Genomic DNA, 23,899 nt, shown 5'->3' with positions numbered 1-23,899 from the left:
ATTTCATGTTATGTTTAATTGGTGTAACTGCCAGACAAAATTTTTTCAATAACATTTCATCATTGATTATTTCCTAGTAATTTTGAAGAACATATGCTGGCACTACAGAGCAGCAGCACAGCTTATGCAGAACAATAGCAGTGGGTACAAGAATGAGAAAGTTAATGAAGGAAGCTAAAGAGCACCTTTTAATTTCTGGGGGAGAAGACAGGCGTTTGAGCAGATTTCCTGCCTTCCCTCAAAACTCCTCCTAATGAAAATGACACAATAAATACTTCGAAGTAAATCTGAGCGTTTCGAGAATGAAACTGGCCACTCTGACATCTGCTCTTGCTCTTCTAAGAAGTCTTCACTCTTTCAAGAGAATGTTAAGCCATTGCTTCTGTTGGGTTTTAAATCTTCTCTTCTGGCTAAGAAGCTTGAAAATGTTTCCAAGCAAAAAAATCTCTATTGAAATAAAATTCTATCCCCAGCAACATCTTACGCCTAAATGTGAAATGATCTCCAAATAAACTATCAGGGTAGAAGTGGCTTTTCAAGAAAGATTTATAATTTTTGTTTCTTTTCAGGAAGCTTTGTTGAGTATGCAACAACTCTTCAAGGATTCACTTGTGTTTATCCAAATACCACCTACTTTGAATGAAATGGAGGCTTGGGAGTGGGGACCTGTGGATATCATGTTCTGGTGTGCTTTATTTCCCTGGAAAAGTTTTACCTATTAACCTGGTGAGGGGTTGAGTCCCATGTTTGCTTTCCAGCAGAGATGGTACCTTTGAGTGCAGCAATGTGTTTTGCTGCCCCGTATCCGTATTTTCAACAAGTGAAGCTGTGCTCTGTAACAATCAATTTTTTAGCAAAATCTATTAGTGTACAGTGGGATCTTCCTCTTTGTCATTAGTATTTTGTTCGCTTTCAGCCATCTGAACTCAGCTTTACAGCAAAATGTTACGTTTTTGGAGTCAGATGAAACTGCCCAATATTTATTAAAATGGTCTCATTTATGCTAGTACTTCCATTTTCTCTGACCATATGGAGGTTCCTACAAAAACATGAAATTATATTTACTGTTTTTATATTTATATTTACTGAAATTATCATTAACCATATAAAAACATTTATTTAATAATATTCAGAGTGTAAGTTCTTAATCTGAAAAATCAAAGTTGCAGCACTAAGTAAAATACAGCCATGTATGTATATATAGGTATGACTATAAATATTATCTGTATAATCAGGAAATGGATTCAGGATCCTAAACAAGTCTTCCAGTTGTTTCCACCTAACACACCTTTGCCTCGCAGAGAGCTCTCAGTGCCTCCGAACCGGCTCCCTTTCAGGTGACGCTGAACCGGAGGAAGCGTTGCAGGAGGACGTGTAGCGCAGTCCCCACCACGTTCCCGCCTGGGACCGCCGTCCGCGGGACCGGCGCGGCAGGGCAGCGCGGACGCGGGTGTCAGCACCAGCTGCTCTGCTCCGCTCCGCAGGTCTGCGCTTGCTGCCCTGGGCCGCTTGCTCGTGTAGGCAAAGCCGCAGAGGACTGTGCTGTGGTGGTGTAGGAGACCAGGATAGAAACTTTAAACGTTTATTTAAAGTTGCAGGTGGTATTGGGACTTGTTTCAGAACATGTTTTTCCACAGCTGGTTGTTTTAGTTGAACAGTTGAATTCGTGTTTAGTAGCTCTCGGTGAAGGGTTTTCCCCTTTATGCTAGGTGCTAATTTCTGTCTTCTTTGAAGTTCTTAGACTGAAAGAAAAAAAAAAAACCTGTGTGTGTGCGCATGCATGCACGCACACGCACATATGTATAAAAGTTAAGTATCCTCAGTCTGCTTGTGTATGCCAATTTCCTATTAGAGAAACAATTTCTCTTAAGATTTAGCTAGAAACCTCTAAAATAAGGAGAGTTGTAGTGGAAGAAACTACTGTCTTAATTTTAGCATAGTGACTGGTGATGTTGCAATACAGGTATTTTTAAGTGGGGTAGGTGCATACGATGTGATGAGTACGTTTTCTTGGTAGCAGTTGTTCAAAATCTGGCAAATGGATGGAAGATCATTTTATTCAAGAAACAAATAACATGCTAAGATAGTTGGGTATATTTAAGGCAAACCTGATTCAAATTTAAACTTTAGAGGTCATATCTAGCCCTTGCACCTGTGCAGTGGTATTTAGTCTCTTAAAATACTGTTACTGGAGCAGACCTGGAAAACAGCTGGTGTGCGGAAGGAGCTTGTTTCTTCGGCAGTGTTGGGTGTTTCATAATCTTGAGCTTTGTGGCTTTGTGACTGTATCAGTTATTTTGAGATGCTTCTGCAAACGAGAGAGAATATGTTTTTAAGGACAGATACTACGAGTCTCTTTACCTTGTTAATACCAGAAGAAATCCTTCTAAAGTTTAGTAGAGACCCTTTCTGAATGGAATGAGTTATCACCGGAAAAAACGGTGACAGTCAGGCTATGATATTTCTCCCACTGTTGCTAATCTGGTGAAGCTGCAGTGCTACAAGTGCAGAAGTAGTCAGGAATTTTCCTTCTCCTCCCCTCCACCCCACCACTGTTGTTTCCATATTGGTTATATGGAGCTGAATGAGATCTTAGCAGTTGTGTATAGACTAACTCAGTTTATGCACAGTTTAGGGTTTTGTTTTTGTTGTTTTTTATAAATGTAATGAATTGGAATGTCCTAAATGCAGTTTGGTCTTCCATCTGGGTTATAGGAGGTAACGGGAAGGGAGAAGGAAATGTCAGCATTTCCTGCATCCTGTTATCTTGTGCTTTTTATGGACGCTGAATTAATGATACACTGGAAATTCTTTAACAGTTGGGTTGTATTTTGACTTACTGTAATTATAGATTGTACAGTAAAAGCCTGGGAACTATACAGTGCTTTTCCATTTACCAGTCTCCGTGATACTCAGTTAAACATGTTTTTCAAAGTTCTCTACTCTTTCTTTTGTTTTGCCCTAAGCTTTGTTTTCAGTGTGTCAGACTTTTGTATTAATAACATGTTGCAGCACTGGAGAAATTGCAGTATTTTTTTTTTTTAATCACCTCACGGACTGAAATGTACATGTGAATTATTTGTCCTAAAACTTAGGTTCTGGAGTATAAGCATTTTAGAAATTGTAACTCTAAATTTAAAAATGAGGTGCTGTGTAAGTGTAAATTATGCTACTATGTAATTGCATTGCCTGTAAGGCGAATTTTTGATTTTTATCAGTATATCACTCATGGAGTGCTGAGCTGAACGTGCACAATATGTGTTTCAAGAACATATTTTTGGAAGAAGAATGTGTATTGCTTAAATGTGGTACTTAAAATGAGAAGTAGGAGAATATCTTAGATTTTGTGGGTATATTCCATTGTATAGAACTTGGATATAGGATCAGTGATTCCCCCTGTGCTTTTAAAACTCAGTTTGCATGTGTTTTAAAATGTGCAATGAAGCTATAAGTGGATGTTTTGCAGTAACTTTTGTCTCCAGTTGAAGTCATTTTATTTGAAAATTTTGGGGGAGAGTTGTGAAGTGTTGAAATCTGATAATACTTTGCGATTAGAGTTTTCAAATATTCCTGAATTGTTGTCATTAAATGATTCCACTGATGTCACAGTGAACGTGTTTGTCTTTCTTTTATGGGGAAGAAAAAAAACAGTGTCCTGAAGGAAGTGGTGTATTTATCTTCTGAAATATCAGTACCGACTTTGGCAAAAAAACAACAACAGAGAATTATTTTTAGGGGGAGACTTCAGTCTAATACTGGCCCTCTCTTTTTGTTTTAGCAGTCAGTTAACGCGAGCAGTTGTCAATGAATGATTTCCAGACATGATGGCCGACCAGCCGCCTCCATTAGAAGCTACGCCTCTATTGAACGAAGTGCCACTTCTACCTCATATGGTCAATGGGGACAGCATACAACAGGCAAGTAAATCTGTTCGACTTTCATACAAGCCGTGTCTTTCCACGGCTGCGGTGGTAGTAGGGAGATTGATGTTCAAGTGTACGATAGAAAAACTGCCTTACAACTTTTCTGATATTTGAAAGAGGAGGAGGTTTGAAAGAAAGCAACTGTGGTACTGATTTAGAAGCTGGAAGAGCATTCTCAGCGCTAATATTGTCAGTAAAATAGCAGTCTCAATGTTAAGAGGAAGAAAATCATTAAACATTAATGTAGTGGAAATGTTAAAAGATAAATGCAAATTGAAAGGAAGGTTTGCAGTACACATTTAAGTGCTTCAAAATTAAACTACAAAATTCAAGAATAAAAGAAGAAATGTAAGATATGGATTTAATATGTAATAAAGCACTAAGATTTGAAGTCTCTGTTTAAAGCTCATATAAAATAATCAGCAAAGTCTAGAAAGTGGCTGCAGTACTCTGAACTGAGAAGCATATAGGAGGGAGATGCAGAAGACAGGAAAGACTTCTGGCTTCCTGATATTAGATATCTTCATTAATAATTACAACGCACTGATGAAACTTGAGTATATTCAGTTGACACTTTAGAATTTTATTGGACACAACCATTCAAAAGTGCCTCCTATGATTAGAAATGCAAGCAAAAGTGAAGGTAAAGCATTTGGAGTGAAGTAGAAGATAGTACACAGGTGTCAGTAAACTAGAAGTAAATTTACTGTTTGGCAGGAAAAGATGACTGCCTTGTACTGCAAATGCTGAGGTATCTTCACATAGCTGGGAGATAGACTTCTAATGTGCATTCAGAAATATTACATACTTCCTGATATTTTAACATTGAATCTTAATTAAGAAGCATCTTCCCCCTACCCCAACTGTTGCAAACGTTACTGGTCAGGTGGGAAAGAAAAGTTTCTTTTTAAAAGACCGAAATAGCTATTGTTGGCAGGAATAACAAAGAAAATGTGAATTTGAAGGCTTTATGTGCCCAGGTTTAAATAATCATTTTGTTGAAGCAAGTAATAAAACTGCCTATTGCTTTAATCTGATGAGGATATGACTTTAAGAAAGTAAGTATTTGACAATAATTTCATTAAGAGTTAATGGGTTAATCTGAAAGGGAAAGTTACATAAAAGTTTCCAGAACATAAGAACTGTCATGTGGAATAATTGTAAAGGATAACAGTGAAGACCTTGGCATACTTGAACGTACAATGGACAAACAGGGTACCACAAAATAATCCTGAGTTGTTGAAGGTCTGGTAAACCATAAATGTGGGAAAGTTTTAAAAGATATTTCCTTTCCTTCGTAACTGTTACAGTAGGGGAAAGAGAAGAGGTCTGTGTTGTTTTGATTATAGTATATGTCTTTGTGAAAATGATAGGCTTTATTTAAAATTAAAAAAAAGTGAGGAATGAGTGTATCCTACTTTTTTTCCATCAAACTTTGGAGATACAAGTACAGTGACTGTGTTTGGTAATAGGCAAAACTAAAGAGCATCTAAGCTAGTTCTGGCATTAGCAACATGAAATTTTAGACACTGACCAGCCGTGAGGTTATACGGTAGCTTGTGTTTCATGTTACATGAGGAAAGTAGATCAAGTAGGTCTAACTGGAGGCCAGCTCCATAGCTATGTATTCGTGTAGATCAGTGTGGATAATACTAGCGTGTGTTGAATGACACAAAGAAAGTGACAGTCATTGAAGTTTTCAGAACCTGTTGGAGACCGTTTGCAATCAGGGTGGGGTAAAAAAGATGAGTTGGAGATGCGCAGAAGGAAAATCACATTTTCAAGAGTAGACTTGAAGACTGATAGTCTCCCAAACTTATAATTGAGTTGTTTTGAAAATAATGAATGCATCTGTCTAGTGAAAATTGGTGCATCTATCTTCCCTTGGGGGGGGAGGGGGGGGTCATGTTAATGTTCCCCCTTTCTCATTCTAGCACTGCCATATATAAGCAATCATGTCATGTTGCCATTCCTTGGTTACATAGCAATACACTTGCCACTTTTGTTTGCTGCACTTTCTCTGGAGCAGAGAGTCTTCTATTAGCCACAGTGTCTCTCATCTGGAAGTTTGCTTTTAAATAGAGTATTAATTTAGAAGCTTTATTAATGCAGGGTTTTTTTAATTATTTTCCTGCCAGTGCTGTAAAGGACAGGCTAATTATAAAGTATTATATAGTGTTTTTGTTTTCAGAAATAAAACTTGCACTGTTTGGTGGCAGGTCACTTCAGAGAGTCAGATGCAGCATCCAGTTGATTTAGTTTGATTTCACATAAAGGTTAAGTAGGTTGGAAGTTGCCTGGAAGCTGCTTCTTCCAAAAGAACTCAAGCAGTGGAAATAGTGCAAATAATGGATAAAAGCAAAACAATGACCAGTGCTTTGAAATAGCTTCCAAACTGTGCTGATCCCACTGGTTCTGAAATGTTGTGCAAGACATCTGAAGGTGTTGACGTTATTGTGAATCCTAGCACTGGTCTGTCTTCTAACTTGGCTTAGGTTGACTCATTAGAAGCACTCAAGCTTCCTGGAAATTTTTCTTGATGGAAGGTAGATGGAACTGCATTTGCTTCATTAATTACAGTGAGTCATTCCCCTAAGACATTGCCCTGTGCATTCCTGAAATTCCAGTCTCTGAACTGCTCTACAGTAGTGTGGCTACACCACTTACTTGCGATCCTTTTAGCTGGGTTCGGTTAATAGTTTCCTGAACTGTTTGTGAGAACTTTAGTCAATTGGATCCTGTTTCTAAGATCTAGCATGTAGCTGTTCAAAGACTGAATTTCAGAGAGGATTCCTTGCCTGCCTATGAATTTTTCTAGCCCTTGGAGATTCAGACTCGTCATGAGGTTTAATATCTGCCTGGGGAGCCCTGTCTCCTTGTGGTGTGTCTGTCCCCAGCAACTGCTCTTCTCGGCAGGCATCGTCTTTCCATGTTCTTCCCAGCCCGTGATTTTCTGTTCTGTGTTTCTTAAAACAAGTAACATTGCTTTTCTCTCTTTACTCCTTGAAATTTGGTAGAGGTAAAATTATAAACTTGCTTATATGCCAAAAGGACAGATCTGCTGAGGTTTCAGTGTTTTTAGCATGCCATCTTAAAAGTGCTGTCTGTCTTCCATCCTTCTTGTGGAACCATAATAAACATTACTGACTGACTAGAAGACTTTTTCCTGGGATATTCAGTGTTTTATTTATCTCCAGAACCAATTCATGTAACGTAAGTTAAAATTGTTTCCTATCCTGTGAAGTCATTAGAATAGGGTCTGTCTTCATTTTATGCTTCTACATCCTCTGTTATAAATTAAAAAAAAAAAAAATGATAGCAGTGTACAGAAGCTGCAAAATTGTTAAATGCTCACTAGTTAACACCAATCTGCTCCTTTGAGTCTTGTTTCACACAAAACAGTTTAACTGTAACAGATCTATGCAAGCCTCCAGTTCTGTGCAAACAAGGAGCACTTCTCAGGCATACTATTCAATGCAAGCAAGGGTATTTATGTGCAATGTATAGTTTAATGATTTCTACTTTAACTAAGCAGATCAGTAGTTTTCACAGTAATTCAGTACTTTGCATGCAAAAAATACTTCCTTCCATAGTGGCACAAGTTTATTTTGTTAAGTTTGTTCATGACTAGTTTTACAGATATATATTATTTCAATTTTTATAATGGCCTTTCTCCTTTACATGCTAACTGTTGCTATGGTGGAATTTTAACTGTGTAACTTTGCAGTTCTTACATGGCCCAAATCCCCATTCTATTAAACAATTAGACCTATATCTATCTGATATAGTGTAATCTGACTGTAAAGTTCTGGTAGTAGAGTTGCTAATATGTTACAGTAAAACTGAAGCACATGTTATAAATGGGGTAGAATGAGGCGATAGTTTCTAATTTCTGTTGTCCAGCACAAGCAAAATGATGATTTAGACTGCCTGAGGAAAAATTTTGGCAGACATTTGCATTGATTTCTGTGAACGTGAATAGGATCATGTTCAACTGATCTGATGAACCTCACTGTTGTATGGCTGTAACTACAGGGTCACACAACCACGTGAGAAAATGCAAAACGCATGTGACCTTCCGGGAGCTGTAGAGGTGCTAGATACCTGCTTTACTGCCTCTTTCAGCCTCCAAAGGACTGCATACTTTTGTTAAGTTAATTGGTATCATCAGAGAATATATTGTCCAACATGCTTTCAGTGGAAAAACATGGTTGAGTTTTGGGGAAAGCATCTTTTTATGTTGTGTGTGTGTATGTATGAATATACACATATGAATATTATTTATATATGTGTGTGTATGTGTATATGCATACATGCATATAAGTGTGTGTGTATATACATACACTTTCATTTGTTTGGTCAGAGTCCTGCCTTTGTCAATTTAGTCTCGAAACTGAAATAATCTCATAGAGAAGGTTTGGAAGGCAAGATGAATCTTAGATAATTTAGTGTTTCAGTAAAAGAAGAAACGTCAGAATGAAAAATATTGAAAATTAAACGGCTAACTATTTCGGGTATATCAAGGGAAGAACTGTTGGTAGTAATCAGAAAAAAATACTAAAAATGCAAAATTAAAAAATTTATATCAAAGCCTGAGGGGAGTTTGTTCTACTTGTTAGTGTTTCTAAACTTGCCCTTTTTATGCTAAGAATGTCACGATCTGTATTGTTTGAGTCTAATGTGTAAATATAAAGGAAAGGTTTTTTCTCAAGTAATCTCTAAAATAACTTTTTTTGTCTTTTGATTTTTACAGGTTATTCTTGTGCAGGTAAACCCAGGTGAAACCTTTACAATTACAACTGAAGATGGGCACGTTCAGTGTATTCAAGGTAAAAGAAAGACTGAAGTACTGAATCTAAATATTTGACTTATTCTGCAGATATCGCAGAATTACTACCAGCAGTTGTTTCTATAAGGTCAAATGTATTTTTAGATTTTCTGCAATGCAATAAATAAGATCTTTTAGTTTGTACTTTAAACACAAATAAGACAGCACTGGGAAATTGCCCAGCTTCCTTGCCTTTCTGCAGACTTTGCTGCTAATTTATGAAAGGCTGGCATTTCAGCCATTTTCATAAGTAATAATTTGGGTATAACTGTCATCTCTGAGTAGTAATGCATGAATTTGTGTGATTTAATCCACACTACTGTAAACAACTTTAATAGACCCTGGGTGACCCTACCTTAGTGTAAGGCAGTGGCATTAGCAGTCTGCTCATATTGAGGGAAGCATTAATACCCTCCCTGTGTGGCTACCGAGTGACAGAACTGCAAATTTAAGACGGGATTTAAAATGTCTCCTGTAAGTCAAGTTGAATTTATCAGTACTTCCATTTTTGGAATATTTTTCACCATTTCAAGTGACATTATATAAAACGTGTCCATTTTACTTTCATCAGATCTCTGAGAGGGATACTTATTTCAGCTTGATGTGAAAGATAATATATTCTTATTAAAACAAAATGTTCGCTCAGTTGTGAATGTTGTTGCTACAGACTTTTAATGCTGTCACTATATAAGAACTAAAACTTATCTATGCTAGTTTTTGTACAATTAAAGAAATGTTGGCTGTATAAGCGTGGAGGTTGGGATAAATCTAATCTGTTCTTTTTGTAAAATCAACATGTACAGCCACACTTATCTAAAATTCTGGGTGCTTCCTGAAAGTTATTAAATTATATTTAACAGATATTTTGAATGTGAAAACGAGTTAGCCTTGGTGCCATAAATTGCATTATTTTTCTTGATGAAAACTTGGTACAGTCACTTTGTTAAACTTGCGCTCTTGATTATATAAGTTTCTTTCCTAACTGACTTTTTGCTGGATAGTTTGAGCCTTGCTTCTAAATCTACTTGTCTAAAAGTAGATCCATAAATATGGATTTGGATGTAGATGCTGGCTTTTCATCTATATACCCATTTTCATAAACTGAAGCGACCTGCTATATTTGAAAGAAGTTGCCTCTAAAATTTGTAAAAGCCTTGTGTGATGGAAAAGTGGCACCTTCTGACTTTTCAGGTCCAGCGCACGTTCCCATGATGTCCCCAAATGGTTCTATGCCTCCCATATTTGTGCCTCCCGGTTATATATCTCAGGTAAATGTTAACTTATTCTTACATTTAAGTGTGCTTGTGGTTGTGGCTTTTCTTAACAGTAAAGATATTATTTTATCTGTAACAGGTGTTAAAAGAAAGCCTTAATTTTTTCCACTGAACTTACCAAATACTTAACATATTTTGTTGCAGGCTTTGTCACCTTGTCACTTAGTAAAATTCAATCAGGATTTTATTTTTTTTTAATTTGATACTACTTAGCCATAAAAGGTTGCTTTTAGTAAGACAACAGATGGCTCTGAGTTGGCTCTTCATTGAGCTCCATTAGCACTTGATTTTTCTGCAGTCCTACTTCCAAAGTGAAAGTAGGTGCTTAGGTGGTATGGACGATCGCAGCTGATGGTGGGCTGTGAAGCACCAGGGGACTGGGGAGTGTGGGTTGTGCTTGGCTCCGCTAGAAACAAGCGTGCACACTATGGATAGGAGACTCGTGTCTCCTAGTTTGAGGTTATGTGGGCCTTATGCCAGTATCTCTCTCTCTCTCTCTCTCATGCATCAGGTCTTCTCCCCACCCCCTGCCCAGGGCAGCATGAGATATTTCTCTTAGTGTCTTCTCACAATTCACTTTTTTTTTTTATTCTCGTATAACGCTACTTATCAAAGGTTTTCAATGCCCCTTTCTTAGCAACTCTGGGCTCCCTAACCTTCAGCGAAAGGTTCAGCTGTTATAGCAGAGGTGTCAATGCGAGTGATTTATGCCTATGAAAATAGCAAGACTGGGCTCCTTTCCTAGCTTTGCTTTTCCATTCTCACTCATTTTCCACTCTTCTACATTCTTCTTAAGTTATGGCAGCTCAGAGCTGCATGTGGTATTTGAAGTGTTATCAGAGATATTCAAAGTTACCAGTTTGATTTACTTTTGAATTAACACATTTTAAAAAGAAAATAACTTTAAAAAAAATTAAATGGGATCAGATGGGCTTTTTTTTTTTCGGTGATGTTCAAAAGAAGAGAGTTTTCTGAGTAGGCTTGAGAGCTCTGTAACCATATGTTCTTGAGTTCCCCAGGCCGTTGTCTTTTTGCATACAGCTGTGTCTGCAGTTTTTGCTTCTGCTATTATAACTAGATACTTTCATACCGACCCTGAAGAAGGATCCCTCAGATAATTTATGCATCAATACGAAATTGAGTCTTCAGTGCAAACGATATGCAAAGCACTAGCAAATGCTGAAGTGTACAAACTGGCAAATACTTCTGCTCTGTGTTTGCTGTCACATGAAGACTAGTTTTCTTGTTTTGTTTTTTCTCCCTTGGCAAATATGACAGGGACAGACAAGCTTGAAACCAACTTTCAAACAGAGCTTGAGTGGAACAAAGTATTCGAGTTGTGGATAATGGAGACAGAGCAGCTTCAGACTGTAAAATCATGTCAAAGTCTTATTATATTAATGTAACCCTTTTACCAAAAATTATACCCTATATTCTTGCTTGTTTAATATATAAACAAAACTGAGTTTATATAGCCATCAAAATTTGCCGTGAGTTTTCGCTTACATATTTATGCTATATTTATGTTATATAATAGCCATTATTTAATATATAATATAGTTAATTTATGTATTAAATAGTATGTCATAATACCATGTAATGTAATATAGTTCTAGTTGTATATTTAGTTCAGTTAATGGTCCAAAATGCCCCCCCAAATTGCTTCTAGGACAAATTGTATTCAGTGTAACAGAAACTTAGTCTTACGTGAATTTTTTGTAATTTTTTTCTTCTATTTGAAGTCTCTTAAAATTACTAATAATACAGCTGACTTTGAGGTCATCTCACAGCTGAACTTTGTCATAGCATTTTGTGAGTGGGCACATTCTGTTTCCCTTAAGACAAATATTTTCTGGTTGAGTTGCTTTGTCTTTTGCTGAGGAGCTTTTCAAAATGTGCTTTTGGCATAACTAATATTTCAACATCCGTAATTCCTTCTTGGCCAACTAGGAAATGCTACAGTGATTTCTTATAGCCAAACTAAACATGCTCTAAGAGCGGATCTTGAAGGCACTAGCAGGATAAAACATATGGTCAGCTTTTGTGCAAGTGCTTTCTTTAAAGGCCTGAAAATACAAGTTTTTCATATTTTTAGTAACGGGGCTATATAAATAACCTTAAATTGTTTAAAAACAGTTATTTCTTTATCTATTTTTCTGGGTTTGGGGGGTTGTGGGGGTTGGTTTGTTTGTTTGTTTTTACAGATTGCATAAGAAAAAATCAATTTTGCATCTCAATTTTGTTTCTCAATGTGCATCGAGAATGCCCCCCCCGCTTGCATCCATAGGTAATATTTTGTGCTGACTACAGTATCCATCTATATGTTGATACTAAACCACTGGGAAGCCTTGCCTTGTTGTATTTGTGATTTAAAATTTAAATGCAATTCAAAGGAGGTGGCAGATATAGAAGGAAGGAAGCATAAAGCTGAGGACTAATTTTAAACCAGCCTAAGAAAAAGGCCTGTCTTACTGAGACTTGATTGTTTTTGAAGTGTCTTTCCTTTTAATGTTGAACATTTTTCTGTCTTTGCTCTGTTTGTTTTCCTGTTAGGTTGCTCCTACCTGATGTAACTTTTTGTATGAGGGAGAGAGAATAGGAAACAGTTGATTTGTTGTCTGCCTCAAATGAAATTTAATAAAATCTCATTGCGTCTGAGTCAGGCGTCTCACTAGATACAGTCTGAGGTCTTTGTCAGTGGACTTCTGTGTTGCAGTAAAAGAAATGAACCTGAATATGACCAAGGTGGTTCCTCTGGTGATCAACTCAGAGGCCTTTGGAGCAGGAGGCTAAACTGGGCATTGTTTTACTTCAGTGTCAGTATTGTTTAATATGTCGTTGAAACCTGTGTTCTGTCCCAAGTCCTTTCTCACTCTAAGATTTACATGTGCATTATTGTGTAACACCTTAATGCATGTTAAGTCTACTGTAGAAAAGGTAATACACTGAGACATTAATATACTTCAAGCTGACGGACTTGGAATCTGGAAGGAGCCTGTGTATTGCCAGTTTAGGGCAAGAAGGGTGCGTGTGCATACATATGCATGTACCGTCTTCTCTGCATCGTGGAACATTAGCATCTTTTTATCCTGGAGTTCAGACAAGGAACCTGTTTGTGTGTCTGAATTCTCTTAGCCCGTGGCAAGCATGAAGTATTTTGACATTTGAGTTGGCTTAGATCATAGTGCACGACAGCAGAGCTAACTTGTAATGCTCTGTACTTGCCATAGGCTAAGAACGTGTATGCAGATATGTACCGCAAATGAGATGACATGCAGTAACTTGTACGTCCGATGGCACTGTCAGTTTGGATGTGTTCTAAAACAGGTTTTCTAACTGTATTTACAAGCAGACTAGGAATTACACCATGATCAATTCACATTACTTGTTTAAAAGAATGTGTGTCTGAATATACATATAATACATAAATTCTAGATTGCTTAACCCTTCAATGTGTGAGGCTCAGCTTTTTAAAACTGACTGCCTAAAACTCTGATTTCTTCCAGTAACATATGCCAGGTTTCCGCTGGTTGGGATTCACTTCCATGTGTGTATCCCTGGTTATCAGACCATAGGTGTAAACTGGGGCATAAAGAATCTATTACATGTACAATATTTACAAGATTATTTTGTACTGACTGTGTTTCTTATATTGAATGACAGGTGGTAGAAGAAAATGGAGTTCGTAAAGTGGTGGTATTGCCACACTCGGCTGAATTCCACCCTTCCATGCATCCTCCTCCTCCTCCTCCTCCTCCTCCCCATGTGCCACATTACATGCACCATCACCATGCTCTGCTTCCCCACCCGCCTCACCCAGTGTACCCGCCGGTTCCCGGGACAGGAGAGCTGCCGCCACAGTTCATTCACCAGCACCCACCACCACACGTTTTTCAAGAACAAGGTGAGACTGCCGGTGTTGTTTTAATTAATGAGTGGCCTTTTGCTCAACGCATCCAGATTGAGAGCAAGAGGCCAAGGCTCTAGTGTTAGCTCTTCCACACACTTGCTGTGATGGTGGGCTGGTTATTAGCCTCCCCAAACCTTACTCACCATATGGTTTATGGTATATGCTTAAAATACAGCATTGTGTATAAAGCACCATGGAGTCTGGTCTGAAGGCCCTCTATATGTGCAGATCATCATTGTATAAATTTTAAATCTGTTGCTGTTCTGTTTTTAAGGATGTAACGCAAACATGGTAGCTTAGAAACGTTCTAATACTGTGTATATTTTTAATGGATCCTTATTCTTGGTACTGTAAATGCCATAATAATTGCCCCTACCTTTCTGTAAAATTGTGCACTCAAACTGCTGTGCTTTGTCACAGCCTTGAGGTGAAGTTTTTTGAAAATGCACTTACTTTTGATATGTGAATGTATTTTTTGCTGGACAGAATCCAAATACAACTGGAAAGAAAATAAAAAGGAATAACATACATACAACAAGAACTTACCCAGTCATCCATGTTGGAGAATGAAATGCAAGTCTACTCCATATTTAAAAACTGAATGAAGCCTTACTTCACTAGAGGACTGGGATCATTGCTTGCTTAAAGCAGGCTATAAGCCTGGTTATATACACAGGCATTTAACACAAAAAGAACTTAAACTATGGAAAAGCATTCATTGTCTCTCTGTCAAGCTTAAATTGGTAACTAAGCTATTTTGGCCAATGTCTAGGGTAAAATACTCACACCTAAGTTACATTTTAAAAGGATAGTGTGGATCCTAAACTCACTCACACTCTTTTGAAAATGTGACTGTATGGTTGTAGCGGGGAAGGAAGGCAACTGTAAGATATGATCTTGACCAGCTAACAAGAAAGGAAAGGTCTGAAATATTAAATTAGAAAAAACAGAAAATCTAACCTCATGAAGTGACCAAAAATAATGTATAAAAATAGATTCATTAATCTGGATACGGTTTAAATAGAAGGAGAAAAGAGTTAAATTAATGAAAAATTATCTTGCAGATATTTTTATGTATTTTAATGTAGAATTTAACATTGATCACGTTTCTAAACAAGGAATAAACAAACCTTGAACTGCCTTCTTTTCCTGCTCCCTCATCTTTATGTTCATACACTAACCTGAGCCCAGTTCAGAAACTCTGTCAGGTGAGGTCCCTTCAGTCTAGTGACGCTCTGGCAGTCAGCAGTGTGAAACGTGCATGTTTCTGGTCTGTTCCCTGCTGCTGGAGACGTCTGAGTATCAGCAGTGAAACTTAGGAGGACTCAGCTCCGTGCAGCTGTGAGCCACTGCAGCTCTGCGCAGCTGACTGACAAAACGCAGGGAAGTTGCATGTTTTTTCAAGTTCTGCTTTTATTGCAGTCATTCTTCTAACTTCAGAACATTTCTCAGTTGTCGAATAAAGCGTACCGAATAATGAAATAAGTTCTCCTTTGCTTTATAGAACCTCGTTCTCATGGAAGGACAAACTTTATTCAGCGAGATGAAAGGAGTCTTAAAATGCAAGAACATCTGAAGAAAAGACTAAAAGACAGACAAGCGAGTGGTCATACTAACAATAAACTTAACAGTCCTCCTTCTTCACCACATAAAATTAGTAATTTTTCCAATGCAACTATTCCGAATGGAAATGGGAAGGGACAGCAAGTGGCAGGAGGTCCGCTAAAGCAGAAACAAATAGGAAAAACAAAGGGCAGTCCAGATGCAGAGATAGGAGGTAGGTTGCACTGAAAGGGGTAAAAAACACTAGATTCTTTTGCAACAGAAGATCCTCTAAGTTCATTGCAAAATAGTTTCTGAAAAAAAAATGCTTTCATAAGTTTCTTAGGCTATGCAGGATTAGCAAAAGCCTGAAATACTTTTCATTGTGTTTGGATTTTTTTTTTTTTTCCTCCTTTAGAGATAATAGTAATGTCAAGCTTGGTCACCTTGAATTTTATCAAGCAAGGCCTTTGGAAAGATTTAAGAGCATGTTTAAGTATAAGCTCATAAAATGTAAAGTGGTAGGACATCTTGTTAAAAAATAGTTCTCTAAAGTGTCAATTAGCTCTTGAATTACAAGGTACTAAAAGCAGTTCATAATCACATCATCAAAAATTCCACTCCCTCTCCCTCTGTTACTCAGTGTTCAATAAAAAAAAAAAACAATAGGTTTTCAATCACCCCATCCAAGGGAAACTTAGTACAAACCTAGAAAATACTCTTTCATTTTTATCTTTCAGATTCCTGTAAATTACAAACAGACTATGCTTTATCGATAGTTTATCACTTTCTTTTCAGCCAGCACTTTCTACTAATTAAAACATTCTTCCCTCCCCTAGTTGTTTCTATCTGTACTGCAAAAGTACTCTTCATACTTTTCACAGATTTAAGATAGGGAATTTTTCAGGAAAACAAATTTTATTATTATTCAAACATGCTTATTTTCAAACATCTTGATTGTTGTTATTGTGAGAGATAATGTTTGATTGTCTTTAATCTTTGCCTTTATCTTGGCCTTTTTTATTTAAAAACAATAGACCTACATTTTTTCCGATGTTTCTGTCTTTCTGTGCCTCTTTTTCACCCCTCTTTAAAGCTCTTATTTACTGCTATGCCTTTTCTAACCTGGAATTCTGACCAGTAGTCCAGTGAGGGTGGTGAGCTGTGAATATTTACCTAAATGACTTTTGATTTCATTCCTTATGTTAACTTTTCAGATATATAGGAGTTATTTAAAATTTCAGGCAATGAGAAGGTTTGAGCATTAAACAGTCTCTTTCCAGAATACTGTTTGATCAGCTGTAATTTCAGCTCAGTGCATTGTTTTGCTCAAATTAATCTTTGAGCTTTTTAATAGCTTGTGCCTTTTTACTTGCATGTACTAAAATACCTTGTGTACAATATCTGTCTTTCATATTGTTTTTGAAACACTGTTTCTGAAATGCAAACAGTTTCTTTTGATTCCTTTTGATTCCTTAAGAGTTATGCATCTCGTGTGTGTGTGTGTGTGTGTGTGTGTGTGTCTCGGAGTAGGTGGTCTTGTTCGGCTGCAGGATCTGCTCCTCATCTCTTCCATTACTTTATTTAACGCTTCAGTTAGAGCACCAAAGCAGAAATCTGACTTTGTATTTTGGGAAGTAGAGGTGGAAGTTTTTATCTCACTTGTTTCAAGGACTAAAAATATACTTGATTAAAGATTTGTCTTAATATAGGCTTGTTTTTAAAAAAAACTTTCAATTTTTCTTTAATATCCAGAATTGTTGAACATACAGACAGCAGATATTTTTAGTGTAGTTTTGATCAGGTTTTTTTTACAAATTTTACCAAGGAAAATGGTTTGCAATGGAAATTCAGGGAAAAGCGCATCATAAGCACATACGATAGAGATATAGAATCTTACTGTCAGTTTTTAACACCTCTGATTTTCTGAGGAATATTTTCTTGTTATCAAAGAAAATCCACTTATGCTCAGATTAGGAAAGTATACCCTTTGTGCAGGATGTACTAAAAGAGTTTTTGTAACACTGTTAGTTTTGGATAGTTCATGTTTCTACCCATCATGCAGCCAAAACAAATAGGGGAAACGAACTTTGCACAATAAGTACTATTGTTAAACTCCTAATGAAGCGAACTCCATCTTGTGGTGGCATTTTCGTAACAGACTGATTTACTTTGGGGGGGATTTTCTGTAATCTGTTTTGTATCTGAATTTTCAGAATCTGACACAGAATCCAAGAAATATGATATCCACTTGAGCATTGGCAAACCAGTAGTAAGTATTATCCTTAAAATACCGTTATTGTCTATGTATATACTCTCTGTGAAATAACATGCATCCTTCTCATTGATTCTTTTTTTTGTTGTTTTTTATAGTTCATTTTTTAATAGACAAAATGTATTTTAGTTGTTAGAGGTTATAGCTGGGAAAGGGCAGCTATGATGTAGAAGCTCACTTTTTCTCACCTGACTCTGTTTCCCAGCCCGTAAGGCAAGGGTGTTTCCGTTGTTGAGGTCATCTAGTCTAGCATACGTGAGGGCTTTAGTACCTTGCAAGCAAAGGGCCTGGTAAGCTAATGGAAATCTGTCCGCTCTGAGTCTTTGAACCATCCTTCATTCAGCCTAGAGGATTTAAGAATGTTGGTACAGAATTTACAAAAATAATTCATCGTTTTCATGTTATGTTTAGAAATTGGAGCAAATATTTGAGTATTAGCAGAGTGTTCAGGAAGCTGGAGTCTTATGGTGACATTCATTTAAATATCTGAAGCCTAAAATTGCACAGATTTTTGATCTTGAACATGCTTAATGAAACTCCTCTTCGCATCATCTGTACAGTAAGCGTGGGTTGCGTTCTTTTGCTCCAGCCTTCCAGCCATTCTTTGTTACGGTGATGTTTTTCCATTGCTGCCTCTGCCATCTGTACTTAACGCCAACGGAAGGCTGCGTTGGCTTTATGTCATAGAAAATTTGCAGTATGGGAATTAAATGGGGAAAAAGCTTAGGTCAGAAATTTTAGTCTTAGCACTTAAAATCTGAGCCTCTTAGTATCTTCTAAATCAGTGGTTAAATTTTAAGATTAAGTGAGGGAGTTGTGATAGAGTTAGAAAGTTAGGCCATCTGATTGTGCCTAAATGTAGATCTCGTGCCAGTGTTGAAGACAGCAAATGTGAAAATTTGCTCTAATTGAGTCTTACAAACAGTGCAGGTGAAAGAGAAATTTCTCTTCATACACTGAGACAATGTGATGCATTTTTAGTAGGTTTATTTATCTAATGCTTGAAGGCAAATCCATTAATATGGTATTTCAGAAATGAGAACAGAACAATAATTTATATTCAAATAATGACTCAATATTTCCACTGTGAAGATAAAGAATTCCTCCAGTGAGGAGCTTCAAGGGCAAACTAGCAACACCATGTTATTGACTAATATACCTTTTATTACAGAAAGCAAACTTACTTGCATTATTTATGCTTTTAATAGGTTTCTGATATACAAGCAAGATCAGCCGTTCTGTCCTGGAATCTCCCAGTTAGTTCACAGAATGGAGAGAGCCATAGTCATAGTCCAGCAGCATTTACATTTGAAGTAGCAATATCCAACAGTGGTAAAAATGGAAAATTTAAATCTGTCTATGTGTAAGTTTAGTTTCTTCATTTAAGCACAATACTGATGTTTAAAAACATTAACCAATCAGCAATCTCTTTATCAGGAGCTGTTTTTTGACTTACAGACCTACCTACCTCACATGAAATAAATTTTAAGTAATATCAGTAAGAGTTACATGGACAATGGAAAACATTGAAAATTAAATGTACGCTACACGGCTTTGCTTTTCAAAAAGCTTTGAAGCGTAAGGAAGAGCTGTAACTCATTTTTTTTTCCCTTTCACAGTGGGGAAGAGTTAACAATTACACTTCCTGATCTCAGACCAGCAACTGATTACCATGCCAGGTATGTTTCTGGAAATGGAAAACTTAATATTGTTGTTCATGTTAATAATTAAATTATTGCGGTTTCCTGAAAAAGATGTAATCACAGATAGTTTGGGGAGTATTGTGTAAAATACCGTAGCTATGTACATTACCGTTGCCATCTAAATTCCTACTTATATTCTAGTTACATAAAAATGCCATCTCATTTTCTTCAGCTTTCTTCCCTGCCATCTTTTCTTGTTTCTCCAAAATGCAAACTTCACAATATTCTCTGTCAGTATTTTTAGAAAGACAAGTTTGAACTCAGTGAAAGGGATTCTTGTAGGCCAAAGACAGCAGCAAATAAAATAATTTAGACTTTAACGTGGCTCTGGGAGTTTGGCTTCTGAGCTTGATTGTAAGGATGCTTCTCTAAACCGCAAGCCTCCATAGCAATGCAGGGAGGGAAGCGGAATCTGCTCGAAATGGGGGGAAGGTACATGCTGTGTCACGAAGGAACAAGACATGCGAGATTCAAGAATGGCCGTGCAGAGTTCTTGAGCTCACCAGAGTAAATAAATACCTTCTCCAGTAATGCTTAGCTGGTCAGGAAAAGGACAAGAAGCTGGTTAAAGAAACCAGGGAACATTGTGATCCAGCAGTAGAAGAGAGAGCCTCGATGCTTGGGCACAGGAGGAGGCAAGTTTTAAGATTTATTGAAGCAAAACCCTATTCTTACAAACTGCAAAACAGGTCTTAGTGTGCCAAATACTCCGCACCGCTCCACTTGCGCAGTGCAGTACCGTGTGTGTTTGGTTCATGGTGTTACTTTCCATATAGGCCAACATTCTCTTACCTACAGCTCGTTTGAGAAGGCAGACGGTATTTCTCACCTTTCTGAAAAATCAGTGAAGTCATTGCTCATCAAAAACAAATGCAAATGGGCATGACTGACTGTTTTAGAGATTCTGTCACATTTGAACAATTGTGTATTAATACATGCTGTGACTTTATTGCCTGAACAGCTCATTTAGTTTGTTTTAGTTTCTGTACGCTTGTACAAGTAAGCGTCATCTATATTTGAATCCGAAGGTCTTTTAGCAAAAGGTTTATTTCAAGTCAGGTACTGTCTCATCCATTTGGTAACATTTGTTCTAGTTTTCATCATGCCTTCTTTATTTCGTCACTGAAATATCTTTACTGTGATAAAATAAAATGCAATCCATCTTCTCACTGTGATGACTAGGAAAGAGCACTTGTGTGCATAATCTTGCTAATGTTTCTAAAAGGCCAGAGGCCTGCAAACCTGTGCGAAGGAGACTTGTGTTTTTGTCAACAGAGACAAAGCTTGCTACGTTCTTTCTGTCAAGGGAGTATGAACAATAGAAAGGATTCTTCAGTTGTTATTACATTTTGAAAAGGAAAAAAGTAATTGTAAAATTACTGAAAGATGCTAAATGGACAGTCTTTAAGATTAATAGATCTACCCACGTGAACTCTATCACACTGTTCTGTCAGCGTGCCCCTATCTCCCTGAACCTGAAATGGATAATAGTGCTTCTGGTGGTGTAAAGGTACTGGAAGCTGCAGTGAGATCGTAAACTCGCTGTTTATTATCTGCTCCTGAAAGAAAAGGCATGATACCATCGGCTTTTGGAACCAATGATTTGGAAGAATGTTTGGGCACTTCCAATAACTGGAGCAGTCTGGTCTTTTTTCTGTAACCACTACCTGTAATTAAACGCATTTCTAAAACTGACAGCACTTTCCTTAAATTTTCAGTTGCTAGTGCATTAACAGCACACTCCAATTAATTGTCCTTTGTTCAGAGTTTCAGCAACCAGCAGTTCCATAAAAGAATCTGTTTCAGAACTGGTGAGTTTCACTACAGAAAGTTGTGAGCCAGACGCTCCCGCTGCTCCCAAGCTGATCAACAGAACCAAGAACAGCCTGAGCCTGCAGTGGAAGGTGAGCAATCCGATATATTCATGTATGATATGTTTACATTCACTTCGTCAATAATTTAGTATTTCTTTTAGATGTTGGCTTTTAAGCTGCTCAGTAAAGATTGACAACGGAAATCAGGATTGCTTCTTCTTGCTTTTGTTGCTGCTTATTCAGTTTCTTTCGTATGAATTTAGTATAAGAGCTGGCAGCAGGTCTCCCTAACTATGAACTATCCAGTAGAAAAGGTTTTCTTCTAAAATGGTAACATATGAAAGGGTACAGCATTCGTATTTTTGCTTAGGGTTTCTGCATGGTAAATATATATGGCTTAAAGTTACGATTCAGAGTTCTCATAATTATTCTAAGTAACTCTTCATGAATTCCTTTGGCTAGCTTAAAGATTAATTTTTGAATCTAACTTTTGAATATATACAGTACAGTCTGTGAAGACTTGGTGGTAACTGTGTATTCTTGTCTTTTCATATTTTTCTTATAACTATGCGTATATCTGGAAAATGATTTGTAGATGAATATGACATTAATTAGTAAATTATTTGTATAATTGTGCCCAACAAGTATGGTAAGTTCCCAATTCATATGTTATAGCAAGTAGAAATACTGGTTATTTGAATGCTTACACTGCTCAAACAGACAACTGGTAAATACCAAATGCAAGGACACAAGGAAAAACTGTAGGAATATAATTTCATAAAAGGAAACTATACATAAGTTTATTTTCTAAGCTATTAGAATTAATAGAATCAGTATAGCAGCCCAGAGAACCATCAGGAATAAGGAATTAAATTAGTTGCTAGTTTTTATCCTCTCTAGCTCACTTTACTGGACACATCTGTGCCGCAACAGTCTCAAATTATCACAGGTGTGTTTGTGGAAGAGGGCTGTTCTGTATGCATAGTGCAGATGCCTTTCAGCTGTACACTGACTTTAAATATATGGCTTCAAAATGCAGTTGGAATATGTTACATTCAATTATTAAAATATTAATATATGTAAAAATATATGTGAAATGCAATGATTTGATTTTAACTGGTTTTTATTGTTTCTTTATTTTCAGTCCTCAAATGACAATGGTTCCAAAGTAACTAATTTTCTTTTAGAATGGGATGAGGTAAGCTCTTTTCTAGTGCAAAAAAAAAAAAATCATAACGACATCTGCAGGCCAGTTATATTTAGAAATACTTTTTGCTTAGGTACATCATCCTTATTTTTATTGCAACTGTCCAGATAGTTTTAAAGGGACTAGCCAAATCAAAACCTTGAATCACATTGCTAGTACGGCAGTGATTCAGGTAGAGAATCCCATCAGAGCCTCTGAGAGGATAGTTAAAACTCCCTAATCTTATTCTTGTCATTCATAATGTCATTAATTCCTATAATCTGTTTAAATGGGTGAGCATTTGGCTTGTATCTGCAGTAGCTGTCACAAATATCACTCAGATTTTGAAGTTCTTACTGAAATATATTCTGAAGTGATAAAAAAACTTCAGGAGGGTTTTTTTTTATTTTGTTTGGGGGGGGGAGGGAGGTTGTGCCATGATTTGGACAAGCAGCAAATGAAGTTTGGGTGCTTGTTGCTAATTTAGAAAATCCTCTGATTTCATAGCAAGCCATTCTGTGAGGTTTTTAGGGGGTCTTCTCTATTCCCAGCCGTCTAGCCAGGAATCCTAGGTCAGGAGTGATCTATCTCTTCACCTTGGTAGCTCATTCATATGGCAGGTGATGATGTACAAACGCTTGGTGGCAGAGCCTCAATTGCAGTTATTTATTATGTTTTTTGTCAAATGTCCAGCACAGAAACATTAAATACTTCGCTTCTCATTCAAAATGTGATTTTACTGTCAGCAATACTCAGGATGACTGTCGTGATTTTAGCTTTTTACATCTTTTTTAGACTTTTTTTTTTCCTTATTAAATTGATGAAGTGAAATTTAGGAAAAGTTAGAGATGAAGGAGCTGATCTTAACAGGGAGCATACACTCCCTCTGTACGTTACTCAGGTTGTTCTCATTTCTTTAAAGGGAAAGAACGGACCCTTCAAGGAATGCTACTATGGGCATCTGAAGCAGTATAAACTTACCAAACTGTCTCCTTCTACAAAATACTCACTCAGATTAGCTGCTAAAAATGATATTGGAATGAGGTAATGAACACCATATATTGTGTGATTTATTTTCTCATCAGCTCTATCTATTGCTGTTAACACTTTTTTAAATTTACTTTTCCAGTGGGTTTAGTGAGACAGTGGCATATTACACAGCAGGAATTGTCCCGCCACCCCCATCGCCCCCTCTGCTCGTGGAAGCAGGAGTGACCTGGCTGTCCTTAAAATGGAGCCCACCTAATGGCGTGTCTTCAGATGACTCTCTGACTTACAGCTTAGATGTGGAAGAAGAAGGTTCTGTAAGTACTGGGTTTGTTTTATATGTGTCAAAGCCTGATACGCAGTCGTGCTTCAATAAAAATGTAACCCTATATTTCACTTCCAAATGAAGTAAGGCAAAATACTGCACTAGAATCCCAGCAGTTGGCAAGCACTGCAT

The 23,899-nt window shown here is 37.1% G+C and overlaps 1 protein-coding gene across 1 annotated transcript in view; it reads left to right on the top strand.

Moving 5' to 3' along the window:
- Positions 1–23,899, top strand: part of LOC106491126 (fibronectin type-III domain-containing protein 3a-like) — a 55,144-nt gene that overhangs the window by 17,031 nt on the left and 14,214 nt on the right. Inside the window, exons 3-14 of the mRNA XM_067303910.1 lie at positions 3,782–3,917; positions 8,677–8,752; positions 9,943–10,019; positions 13,689–13,929; positions 15,440–15,712; positions 17,694–17,749; positions 18,961–19,115; positions 19,372–19,431; positions 21,221–21,359; positions 22,414–22,467; positions 23,378–23,499; positions 23,585–23,759. Of these exons, the coding sequence (XP_067160011.1) occupies positions 3,822–3,917; positions 8,677–8,752; positions 9,943–10,019; positions 13,689–13,929; positions 15,440–15,712; positions 17,694–17,749; positions 18,961–19,115; positions 19,372–19,431; positions 21,221–21,359; positions 22,414–22,467; positions 23,378–23,499; positions 23,585–23,759 (1,524 nt within the window). The 5' untranslated portion in view covers positions 3,782–3,821. The remainder of the gene's footprint in view (positions 1–3,781; positions 3,918–8,676; positions 8,753–9,942; positions 10,020–13,688; positions 13,930–15,439; positions 15,713–17,693; positions 17,750–18,960; positions 19,116–19,371; positions 19,432–21,220; positions 21,360–22,413; positions 22,468–23,377; positions 23,500–23,584; positions 23,760–23,899) is intronic.

Source organism: Apteryx mantelli, chromosome 13 (assembly GCF_036417845.1).
Source record: "Apteryx mantelli isolate bAptMan1 chromosome 13, bAptMan1.hap1, whole genome shotgun sequence".
NCBI classification, from domain to species: domain Eukaryota; kingdom Metazoa; phylum Chordata; class Aves; order Apterygiformes; family Apterygidae; genus Apteryx; species Apteryx mantelli.
This window is presented reverse-complemented; position numbering and strand designations above follow the sequence as displayed.